Here is a 13,025-nt window from a genome sequence, read left to right on the forward strand (position 1 = left end):
TATATTACAAAAGAACAATTTAAAGGTTCACTAGTTTTCAGGCCATGTAAAAATTTCCTGTTCAGAGCAGTGGTTGGTCTGCACAGCTGTTTGGAAAATTAAAGGGAACATTGCATGCACAGTGTCAAATTACCTGACCCAAGGAACTGTATGAATCCAAGTTGTTGTTGAGTACCACAACAAGCCTGTGGAGCTTGGACCAAGGTGAAACCACCCCCTCCCTGTCCTGACACTCGTTCTCTACCACCTGTCCCTCAGCGTTTCACCTTTGCCATTCTAAACATCCTTTGCTCCTGCCAGAACTACTAACTGTCTCTCTGCTCCATGTTGACAAATACAGTACTGTGTAGAAGTCTTTGGCACCCTAGCTATGTGTTGTAGGTATTATGGTTGGTACTTAAATATGCAAAAGATGGGTTTGAGAAGAGCACAAAGTTTCTGTTGGATTAATATTTGTATACAACTAGTCAATTTCTATACAAAAGTAGTATACCATTGTTCAAACCAGAACAGTTTGGCGACTCCTTATGCACAAGTAAATAGTGTGATTGAAGGACAGCAGGTTGTCAGAGTCCAGTTGATCAACAGCAACGCAAGTACAATTATGACATTTAAAAAGCTTTAGAGCAGGGGTTCCTCACCTGGGGCCCATGGCATAAAAAGTATGGGAACCACTACTTTATAGATGGATATGGGCCAAATAGGCCTGCTTCATTATCACAGACTTGGTAAAGGGTACGTTTCCAGGCTGTGTAGTTCTATGACTCCAATCACTTGATTATCTTAAACTCCAAAAAAATATTTGAATACACTGTTTCAGGGCTTCCAGAACCTTCTTGAAATAATTTTCATTTTAGTCCTAAACTGACCTCAGACACGACCTGTGATTCTAGTCACTTCAAACAAGGCAGACAACATTCCTATTGTAAAACGTTTGTGCATTTCAACCAGATCACCTCATTCTTCTCATTTCAAATGGGTACAGAGTCCATCTGCTTAAGAGTGGCAGATTAGGGAAATTCCACTTTTTCCAGGAATTCTTTCCACTCTTTTCACTGTATAATAAACCAAATACCAGGATCAACCTGGAAAAGCCTTGTTGTACATACTGTCATAACTATTTGCGGAAAACATTTCCCCATGCTTCCAAAGTAAGCTGGTGTAGATGCAGGAAATCCAAAATCAGAAACACTATTCAGAACTGATGACTGCTCCTTAAAGTTGATGAGATGCATTATCTTCTTTCCTCCAAGTCAACTCAAATTCCGACTAACATGGCCAAACCTGCTTTATCGAAATTCATGAACAAGATTATACAAAGTACCACAAAAATATTTATTCAGACAAAAGTTTGTGCAGTACAATAATTGCATCGCAATTTACCTTTTGAAAATAAGTCATTTGCTTCTATACTTTAGGTTGCAGGTTTAATAATTTTAGTTTTAGAGTGCAAAACTGAGCAAAATGTGAAACCTTTGACATGATCCATACATTACAGATTGGCCAACTTTGGTTTTGCACAGCACTTTTCCTTCATCCAAATTACAGATTCACATGAGTAAAATATGTGTGGTACAAAAATAAATGAGAGTGCACAAGGTGACAGACTCATCTGCAGGAGCTCCTCAAATATTCCAAATATTAAAAGGTTTTCTTTAGTCATTATAGAAACGGACTGAGGCAGGATGATTAAACTGCTTGAGCAGCATCCTGTTTTGCTAACGGGTTAAGCAACTAACATTTACGGCTGACACATCTGTGCTGAGATGGACTGAAATGGCAGCACTATGAGCAGACGACTGTTTCTCAGATCACTTTCAGTGGTAAAGAATGTTGATCGCTACAGTCTAGTACTGCTGACTCACAGCTCCAAGCACCCAGGTCTAACGTTACTTCTGGGGCTGTCTGTGTGGAGTTTGCACGTTCTCCCTGTAACACCAAGGTTTCCTTCCATAAATATTTTTAGATTGATCAGTTACTGTAAATTGTGCATGGTTTATGGTAGGAAAATGGGTTTGGGGTACAAGAGGGTTATGTGGGGAATGGTCAGTATTGAAGTAAGTAAACAAACAAATCAAGAGCACAGCATATCCAAGAGGTTTGGTTTCAGCTCCTCATGAAAGCTGATGCCCAAATAGTGGATCCAGTTGATATACAATCCTTTAAAGCACAGAATACCTGCATCGAGCAAGAGGGGGAACTACTTGTTTCACCCAGTTTCTAGTCTTACACAAGAACCAGCATTTAGGGAAGGGATGCATCTGTCCACAGCATGAATCAGGGACTTGATAGAAGACAATATTCTCTTGAAAGGAGCTTTTTAACAATGAAATATAGAAAGCAAAAAACTAATTTAATCACCTTCAATGGAGGGCAATAAAAAAACCAATGTGTATTGTAAACAAACCAATTCCATCTTGTATAAAATGCCATCAAAACTGAAAGCTGGAAGTTAGAGTCTGAAACACTGCCTCTGTTTCTAGAGAATTCTCACTGTTTTGCATCCTGGACACCTTTACAAACATTTCACTTTGAAGAATAAACTGCTGTCTGAGAACATTTAAAAGTTTATACGAGTTCGTATGCTATTAATTTTCTTCACCATTTCAGCGATATGTTCACCCCTGAAACAGAAAACAGTAACAAGTTAAAGGAGCTTGGTTTCTCCGCCACGTAGTCCATTCAGATCCCCACTGTTCCACACTTCAGTTTAACCACAACGAGCAGCTTAACTCTCTACCAGCCGAGATCCCAGATTATTTTAATGCCTTCCATCTGTTCCAAAAATAGTTATTCTGCAAATCAAGTATGGTGTTAGACAACTAATCTACCCACTATAAATAACATTTGACTACTTCGTACAAACCTCATAATACTTGGGCAAATTTTAAGTAATCGTAGACTATTCTTTGGAATAAGATGTGGAACACAACTTCCTTAATCAATCTTGTGCTGCACTCAGTACCCCAGCGACCAGCCAGTTGCTGTGTGTAGGGGGCACTGACCAAACACTCATTTACACTAATCCTACCCAATTTCATTTTACTTCCCCTCATTTTGATCTTTTCTCAACTACCACTAGCAGCAATTTAGAAGACAATTAACCCGCTAATTCACACATCTTGAGGATGTCAGAGGAAACTGTGGCCTTGGTGAACAAGGTTCAATGTTGATCTCGGCTGTCTGTGTGGAGTCTGCATGTATTCTCTCTGCCTACATGGGTTTCCTCAGGTGCTCCAAAGCAGTACCTCTATCAGCGGTTGTGCTGTCAGGAAGAAATTCAACACTTTGTCCTAGTGACAACACATACATTTATAAGTCAGGGGCTGAGTCATCTGGAAGAGAACTTGCTGTAAATGTTATGTTATACAGCTCAGATTTGGGACTTAGAATCAAAGGAACCTTTGAGTCTTTGGAGTGCATTGTACATTTACAGAAAAGGCTTTAAGAAATGGAATTTGGAATTCTCTTGGACAAACTGATGTTGGAGATTAAGATCTCCTGTGCATCAGATCAGGGGGCAGCTTTGTCTAGCACTTTCACCTCGTCTGCCACAAAAGGTGCATTTTCTCAGTAGTCACCAATTTTAATTCTTCTTCCCATTCCCACTCTGCCATGTCAGTCCATGGCTTCCACTACTGCCACGGTGAGGCCACTCTCCAGTTGGAGGAGAAACACCTCATATTGTCTGGGTAGCCTCCAACCTATACACCCGAACGTCAATTCCTCTAAATTATGGCAACTTGTCCCCACTCCAGGAGCCCAATCTGTTGAACCAGATTGATTTGATAACTATCATAGGTTATCCTTGACCAGATAATTAACTAAGTATCAAACATCAAGCTTGAAAGGTAGTGGATCATATGGTTTCCCTGTGTATTTGTGAACGAAGATTGTGATAGCAGGTTTCATCTATTCCTCAAAGTGAATTCTCTTCTTTATCCTGTTTGCTTCCCTCAATATGATCACCATTAGCTCCCCACAGGGAGAGAGCCTATCATGCTACGACAGACAGCAGGGACAGCCAGAATTGGTTTAAGAATATTCTGCCACATGAAAATCCCATGTACAGTATCATCTACTGCAAGTACAGAGTTGTGATTAAAGACAGTGAATCTAGGTAACATTGTGGGGAAGAGGTAGTGAAGACTGTGGAGACAAACAAATTTTGAGGAAAAAGCTAATACATTTGTAGGTGGGGGAGGGGTGGGAAGCAGGTCAAAATTAAAGGCACTACTTTCCTGGAAAGTGATAGAACTGCCCAACTGATGAATTTCTGGAAATCTAAATTAAACTTTAACGCTCTGTTCCCGAGCACACTCACCAGCTTCCTTTGTGCAGCAAAATGTACACTTTATGCTGCTTTACATAACTATGTGCTCAGCACTCCTTGATCACAGAAACAGCATCAATAACTGGTGTGTAGTTGCCTGCTCTAGCCTCAGAAGCTTGAGTACTCCTGATGTACAGCAACATCGGTAGCTGCTGACCAGTACAATCTATAATTAAACCAACAATCACAAAGCTCCAGTGGTACTCACTGTTCCTTTAGCACGGAATGGATGCATTTCTTCTGAGATGCACTGAGAGTGATGCTCTTCTTCCGTGCAGAAGGGAAACCATTCTCTTCTGGCTGTATTTCCTTCTGCTGGTACTCAGTCTTCATTTGAACCTGAGATTAAAAAATGTTAAAGTCCAAAATACTATTTAAAACCAATCTGAGCACACGCAAGACTGCAGATTAAATAATTTACAATTTTTCTACACTATGGTAACTCCATTAGTATTGCACCAATCCAGTACAGCACAGTCAAGAGCAATTCTAATATAGTGCTTGCTGCACAATACCAAAGGAAAATAAGAGCACTGGAGATCAGAGATACGAATATGGAATGTGGAAAATACTCAGCAGGTTTGTAGAATTGATGAGGGGGGAAAGAGAATTCACATTTGTATTGCAGCCAAAAGGGTTGATAATGGAACATGGTGGTCACGTAACAAAATATCGGTAGAGTTGGTGCTAATGGCAGAAGCAGAATTATCTGAATTAACAAGGGAAAATATTTACAGTTGCCTGAAATGGGCAAAATGGAAAATGCTGGTAGCTTGATAACTGAAATCTTCGAACTTGCTGTTGAGTCCGAAAGGGTACCATGTGCCCAGTTGGAAGCAATTCCCATTCCTACAAAAAGCTTCACTGAAACATTGGAGAATGAGAGCAAAATTACGTCTTGGGACTGGAACAGGCAATTACAATACAAGTAGTAGTCAGCCAGGCTGAGCTTGGTTACCCCAGTAGACAGAGGGCTAGTTTATCATAGACAGGGAATAGGGAATAGCTAATGGAAATATGGGTAAACCACTATTTCACTAGGAGAAACACTGAGTTCTGCACCGCCCTGAAATCAGTGTGCCCACTGCTCTATTGAATAGGAGGGTGCTGTTGAACTGGAAGTAGGGACTGGTGGTGATGGAAGAGACAACCAGCCGTCATTTCAAAATGCCAAAACTCCTGAAGCACAGAGACCCCATGCTGCTTTTCAGACCAATGTCAGAAGTCAGGGATGTTGTTTCAGAACCACTTACAGAAATCAAAATGTGCACATTATGTAAAATAAGATCTCACAGTTGTCAGAAACAATATCCTCCAAAAAAAACCATTCAGGAATTAATATTAAATGACAGTAGGATTTATGCCTGTGTAATGCTGCTTTCCAGGTCACCGAGCTGGTCATGGATAATAACAAGTTCTTTCTTCATATCCCTTTCGCTGTCAGACAGCACAGGAAGACGCGAATTAAAATTGTGCAAAATGCTCTTCACCCTGTAATGTGAAAAATATCAGAAGTTTTTCCACAAATACTGAACTTGACTACTCAATCAATCCTTGTAAATCTAGAAAGTTTTCTTTCAGATTCTTCCTTTGACACATACCTTTGCAACACTTCCTCTTGTTTGAACTTCACCTCTTCATATTTACTAGCAAGCTTCTCTGCCATTTCCTGTAGAAGCTTTCTGTTGAAAAACGTTAAGACTGGTCAGCACCTCCAAAGCTCCTCAGTTGATAATCTCAGTTAAATTTACTCAATGTATTAAACAGTAAATGACAAAAGATGTCAAATATCCCCCATCACTTTCACACAGATGTACTATCAAACTGTCTTACTGGATATTGACATAATGTCAAAGGGATACATTGATAATGTTGCCTGTTTACAGCTACCAGGAGAGAGGCGTCAAAGCCCGGGGCTCCACCAGGGATGGGGAGCCACTGCATCCAGTCTGGAGGAGAGACTGTGTGGCCTAACTGCTGTGCTTGGAGGGCAGGCCTCTGGGTCTCTCTCTTTCGAGACGTTGGAGAGCATTAGAGGTTTTCTGCATTTACTGATGTGGACTATGGACTATTTTTCAGACAGTTTTTATATTTTGTTTTCACCTGTTTTCACATATTTTTGTGCAGGGGAGGGGAATTTGGGGGCTGATATTCTTGTTGCATTTTTTGAGGGCAGAAGGGGATTTAGAGCCCAATGTTCTTATTGCATTTCATACGTGGGGAGGGGGTTTGGGGGTCAATGCTCTTGTTGCAGTTTGTGTGGGGGAGAAGGGGGTGTTGATGATCACGTTGCCATTCTGTTTTTGTGCAGAGGGGTGTGTTTGCTGTTTCTCTCTGAACTGACTTCCATGGTTTTTCTTTGCTTTGTGGCTATCTGGAAAAGAAGAATCTCAGCTTTGCATACTGCATACATACTTTGATAATAAACAAACCTTTGAACCTTCATTACTATTCTTTCTGTGTATACTCAGAAGCTCTGCAATTTGGCTTCTTTTGGTATTGGCCCAAAACATTGACTGGTTATTCCTCTCCACAGATGCTGCCAGACCTGATTTCCTCCAACATTTTGTGCATATTACCCTGGATTCCAGCAGCTGCAGAATTTCATGTTTACGATTGGCTTCATACAGTATCTAGTTTATGTACATTTTCTACATGTAATCCATCTTTGCTTAAACTGCTTTTTGTCTTCTTCCAACTTGAAGATGCTTTGAAATCAAAATAAAGTAGTCTGCAGCTTAAACGAATGAACCAGCAGGCTAGCCTTCAGTGCACCGTGATCTGAGTGCTGCGACTGGAGATCTACGCCACATACTTACTCCTCCTTGAGGCACTGCACAAGATCCTCCTGCTGCTTATTCTTCTGATTACTTAGGAGCTTCACCCTGGAATACATAAGTTGTGTGAAGCAGCCGCACTCACAAACAGGCAAAGACTGTACAGTACTGAGAACAATGGAAAAAATATCAAGAGTCAAAATTCTGCACACATCAGCCAAACTTTTGCCCCAATACTGCCTCAGAGACAGAGAGATCAAGAAAAAAAAAAGCCATCAGAATTAACTTGGTGATAAAGCAGTGTAAAATTTAATCCAGGGTTTGAAAAATTCAGGAAGCTTGTAAGAAAACCACTGTTTTGTTGCACTACAACACATTTCATACAACTCAACCTTGGAATGTCTGGGCCAATCGACAAAAACAGTGTGTAGCATTGATTTTAACTCATGTTATAAATGACCTAGAGGATTACCTGCGTGATATCTCTTCTCTTGCAAGAGCCTGTTTGAGGATGTATTCTTCTCTGAAAACTTGGGTGGCTCGACTCAAAAGCTGCAAGCACTCTTGTGGTGGCGGAGTTCCCTCTGCATCTGAAGCTCTGAATTAATGAGATATGACTACTTGGTTAATACAATTGCATGAACTAAAATGTCTAACCATGGCAAAGTTTAGAGTAAATTCGTTATCAAGGTAAATGTTACTACTCACTACTTTGAGACCTATTTATTTAGTGATCCAGCATGGAGCAGGCCCTTCTGGCCCGTTGAGCCTGACAACCCTGATTCACCCTAACCTAATCGTGGGACAATTTACAAGAACTAATTCACCGACCCGGTAAGTCTTTGGATGGTGGGAGGAAATTGAGCACCCGGGAAAGCTTCTGCATTCCACGGGGATGACGTGCATACTCCTCACAGATGGTGCTGGGATTGAACTCTGAACTCTGTCACCGAGCTGCAAAAGTGTCGTGCTAACAGCTTTGTTACAGTGGCACCATTAAAACACATGTAGAGCCAGAAACTTGCAGCATAATTTTACAAAAACTACGTTCCAAGACTGACAAACAACCAATGTACAAAAGACAAACTGTGCAAATAAAAATAATACAGTGAACACAAGTTGTAAGAAAGCCCTTGAAAGTGAGCTCGTAGGTCACAGAATCAATTCAGAGTAGTGGTGATTGAAGTTATCTGTGCCAGTTTTGATGGTTGTAGGGTATTAACTGTTCCTGAATCTATACAAGCTTTATTGCATCATAAACAGGATGCAACAGAATAGAAAAAAAACATACACAATTCGGGCAAGAACAGTATACACCAATGGGGTTACTAAATAATGCAGGCAGGAATGAATAAGCAACACAGCACAAGTACATGAGGCTTCTGACAACCAATTACAGGATCTGTGTCCTCCATGTTTGCAAATCACGTTAAAAATGGCAACACCACTTTATTGATGAGGAGTATCACCTCATTCTATTGCATTATTTACACTGACGAACTAATAATTTAGTAATATAACTGCCAAATTACAGAAAAAATTAATCCTGCAACACACCTAAAGTTCAACATACCAAACAATCATGTTATGGGACAGTACAGTGGAAGATGGTCAACATAAATAGAGTTTGCCCAATTTACTGCTGGCCAACTAAACTTGTAAATGCTCTTTTCTTGAACTTTCAACACTACATTGTGCCTCTGCACATTAGTTTATCAGGGATGTTATATTAAAACATTTTAAGCCATTTTGCTAGGTTGCATTTCAGTCAGGAACATAACTGCAAGCAATGAGTGCACGGTACAGGTTAAAATCACCACCTCAGATGCAATGGATTTGTTGTATTGCGACGCAAAATGTTGGCGATGTGTTGCTCGAAGGAACTGCTGGAGAAGTTCCGCAGTGGTGATACTATGGAGCTGGTGTCTGGGTTGGAACACAGTAGTGGCGGTGACACTGGTCGTGTGGTTGCCCTGCGAACAATTGGAAAATCCATTACATAACAATCAAGACATGAAGTATTCAGCAAAGGAAGATATTCTTAAATTTTCTTTTTCAACTTCATTATATCAGCTTAGTGGTTGATGTGTCAGTGCAGAGAGCACATTAGGAAAGAGTCACTATAAATCTTTCAGTTTCAAGATATAGACATGGAATAAGATATATTTAAAATCCCAGACTGGGATTGATAGGATTGTGGGAGTGGTGGTGGAAGCTAATTTTAATGACATTGATTGGGTGAGACTGTTTGCAGATAAAGAGGCTTCTGACAACTGTGACACTTTAAAGTAGTGGTCACCAACCTTTTGAAGCCCAAGATCCCCTACCTTGGCCTTAGTGGAAGGCAAGATCGACCCCAGATCGATTAGTTACACGCATGTGCACTGGAGCAGAAAAGACCGGAAGTAAAACCCTGCAGCCCGGTGGGGGTGGGGGGTTGTTAAACACGACGGGAATACAGCGATACTCGAAGCAGGTTCCTTATGCCCAGTCTATTCCGCAATTTCGTTTTCGCGGCTCTCGGTACTTAGCTTCTGTCCCGCTTGCTCACGTTTTCTCCGCTCACAAAACTCAACGGGTTTGTCTTTAAGTGCAGGGTGCTTGGACTCAGGGTACCGAAGCAGTTTTGAGGGCTTCATTGCCTCATTAGACAGACTCTGGGCCCGAGCTCCAGCCTCCCACCCAGACGCCTTGGCCAGTTGCGGCTGGTCGTGGGAGGGGTGAGGGGACGAGGTCAGGGCCAGAGGTCCTCATGCCAGGGCCGTGGCGGTCGCAGTCCGGAGAGAGCGACCGACCGAGCGAGGACTGCCGCAGGACCCACGCCCGCCCCCCTTATAGGATCTATCGGCCAACAAAAGTTTGTTTCAGTAGATCGCAGCACGGTAGCTGCTCTGCTACTTACAGAACTCTGAGCCTGGATTAGGTCGTCTGCGAATATTTTAGCACCGGGTTCCCCACGTCATTCAGTGTGCTAAACAGGTTTAGAGGCGGCGCCCATCTGTCCACGCTCCAGGCCAGTAGCAACGGCACTTCCCGCCGGCTGCCCGAGGCCAACCAGTGATCCCTGTCACTAGGGTATCACTGCGTTTAGGCGACCGATGACCTTGCGTGCATTCAAGTTCAACAGTGGGCGTGACAGGGAATGAGGAAAGGTGCAGCTGACTCATATCGTTTCCTCACGGCCCGGTGGTTGGGGACCACTGAAGTACACTGTAGTGCGTGGCGGGGGGAGCTACACGCATGTGCACTGGGCAGAAAGAACGGAACTAAAACCCTGCAACACGGAAACAATCTCTCAACAGTATTTGTGTATTTCTTTTTCTTTTTTTTTGGGATCTACTGGGAAAGTCTCAAAGATCGACGGGTTGGCGACCACTACTTTAAAGTGAGATAGTAAAAATTCAGGACCAGTATGTTCCTGTTAGAATGAAGGCAAGACTACCAGGATTAGGGAATCTTGGTTGACTAGGGATATTCAGAGTCTGGTCAGAAAAAAAGGGGGCATTTATCAGGTACAGGTAGCTGGGATCAAATGAACCCCATTAGTATTACAGATTTAGGAGTACACATCTGGCAGGCAAGTTCAGAAAAATCTTGCTTTTATAAGTCTAAGAGTGAAAGAGGAGATATGGAGAGAGATTCCCTTAAGGATTAATGTGCTAATTGTGTGTGAAGACATGGGAAATGGCGAGGCCTTAATACTTCCTGTTCGTATTTATTGTGCTGACATGAATGGTAGTGAGGGAGGAGGTGTAGCTCTTGCTCCACTTGCAAGGATAAGTGCCAGGAGAGATATCAGTGGACAATGGAGTTGTGTAGGGAGTGATCCCTCCAGTAAGCAGAAAGTGGGGGGGGGGGAGGGAGAGGGTGGGAAGAGAAAGATAGAGAAAGATGAGAAAGATGTGCTTGGTGGTGGGATCCCGTTGGAGGTGGCACATGTTTTGGAGATTTGCATGCTAGATGCATGGGGTGGGGTGGTAGGTGAGGACAAGACCCTACACCTCCTCCCTCACTATCACCCAGGGCGATAAACAGTCCTTCCAGGTGGGGCGACACTTCACCTGTGAGTCTGTAGGGGTCAATTAATGTGTTCACCTTGTATTCCTTATATAACACCTTATATTCCGTTTGGGTAGCCCCCAACCTAATGTCATGAACATCGACTTCTCAAACTTCCAGTAATGCCCCCCAACCCCCACTTCTCCATTTCCTATCCCCTTTTTCCTCCTCACCTCATCTCAACAATCAACTCCCCAGCTCTTTACTTCATGCCTTCCCCTCCCGGTTTCACCTAGTGGTTTTCCCTCCCTTCCCTCCACCTTTTAAATTCGCCTACCGACACAACCGAGTGACAGATGACACAATAGCCACAGCTCTACGTACCACCCTTACACATCTGGAGATGAAGGATGCTTATCTGAGAATACTGTTCTTGGACTACAGTTCAACATTCAACAACATAGTTCCATCCAGACTCGACAAGAAGCTCAGAGACCTCGGCCTTCACCCTGCCTTGTGCAGCTGAGTCCTGGACTTCTGTCAGATCACCAGCAGGTTGTAAGAGTGGGCTCCCTCACCTTCAACCCTTTGACTCTCAATACAGGAGCCCCTCAAGGCTGCATACTGAGTCCCCTCCTTTACTCCCTGCATACCAGTGACTGTGTCACCATCCACAGCCCAATCTGCTCATTAAATTTGCCGACAATGCTACATTGATTGGCCTTATCTCAAAGTGGCTTACAGGGAAGAAGTCACCTCTCTGACACAGTAGTGTCAAGAAAACAACTTCTCCCTCAATGCTGCAAAAACTTTGCTGGTTGTGGATTACAGGAGGAATGGAGATGGGCTAACCCCTATTGACATCCATGGATCTGGGGTTGAGAGGGTAAACAGCTTTAAGTTCATCGGCATCCACATCACCGAGGACCTCACATGGTCTGTACATACAGGCTGTGTGGTGAAAAAGGCACAACAGCGCCTCTTTCACTTCAGACAGTTGAGGAAGTTTGGTAAGGGCTCCCAAATCCTAAGGACTTTCTACAAGGGCACAACTGAGAGCATCCTGACTAGCTGCATCACTGCCTGGTATGGAAACTGTACCTCCCTTAATCATAGGACTCTGCAGAGTGATGCAGACAGCCCAGTGCATCTGTAGTTGTGAACTTCCCATGATTCAGGACATACATAGGCAGGTGTGTAAAAAGGGCCCATAGGATCATTGGAGACCCGAGTCACTCTAATCACAATCTATTCTAGTTGCTACCATCCAGGAAATGATACAGCAGCATAAAAGCCAGGACCAACAGGCTCTGGGACAGCTTCTTCCACCAGGTCATCAGACTGATGTACTCACACTGATTTGAGTATACTCTCTGTTACATTGACTTTTATTTATTATAAATTACTATGATTACCTATCTAGGCGGAGACGTAAAGAATTTTGTGAAGGATGTAAGAAATAAAGCTCCTCCTCAGCTTTTCTCCCCTCAGTCCTGCCAAAGGGTTTCAGCCTGAAACATCGACTATACTTTCCATAGATGCTGCCTGGCCTGCCGAGTTCATCCAACATTTTATGTGTGTTGCTCGGATTTCCAGTGTCTGCAGATTTTCTCTTGTTTGTGGAAGATAGTGAGCCCAGAAAGGAACTGTGTCAATTTGGAACATATCAATATTACCGAGTATGAAGGTCTTGAAATGCTTTCATCCTTGGTAACCTTTATCCAAATTTAGTAAAAGATGGATAAATTCTAAGGAGCTAACCAGCTATATATTAGGATGTTATGGGAGCTGCAGAGATCACTGAGCCCCTGGCAAAGCTTTTGTACCTTTGCCACAGATAAGTACTAAGAGACTGGAGGATAGCAGCAGAGATAAGCCAGATAACTACAGGCCAGTGAGCTGTAGATAGGGTAGGG

At 42.8% G+C, this 13,025-nt stretch overlaps 1 protein-coding gene across 1 annotated transcript in view; it reads right to left on the bottom strand.

Moving 5' to 3' along the window:
- Positions 1 to 1,321: 1,321 nt before the first annotated feature.
- Positions 1,322 to 13,025, bottom strand: part of nup88 (nucleoporin 88) — a 32,514-nt gene continuing 20,810 nt past the window's right edge. The window contains exons 11-17 of the mRNA XM_073053863.1: positions 8,931 to 9,083; positions 7,583 to 7,708; positions 7,153 to 7,218; positions 5,935 to 6,015; positions 5,698 to 5,824; positions 4,542 to 4,672; positions 1,322 to 2,624 (exon numbers count right to left, since the gene is read on the bottom strand). Of these exons, the coding sequence (XP_072909964.1) occupies positions 2,561 to 2,624; positions 4,542 to 4,672; positions 5,698 to 5,824; positions 5,935 to 6,015; positions 7,153 to 7,218; positions 7,583 to 7,708; positions 8,931 to 9,083 (748 nt within the window). The 3' untranslated portion in view covers positions 1,322 to 2,560. The remainder of the gene's footprint in view (positions 2,625 to 4,541; positions 4,673 to 5,697; positions 5,825 to 5,934; positions 6,016 to 7,152; positions 7,219 to 7,582; positions 7,709 to 8,930; positions 9,084 to 13,025) is intronic.

This window comes from Hemitrygon akajei, chromosome 8 (genome assembly GCF_048418815.1).
Source record: "Hemitrygon akajei chromosome 8, sHemAka1.3, whole genome shotgun sequence".
NCBI lineage: Eukaryota > Metazoa > Chordata > Chondrichthyes > Myliobatiformes > Dasyatidae > Hemitrygon > Hemitrygon akajei.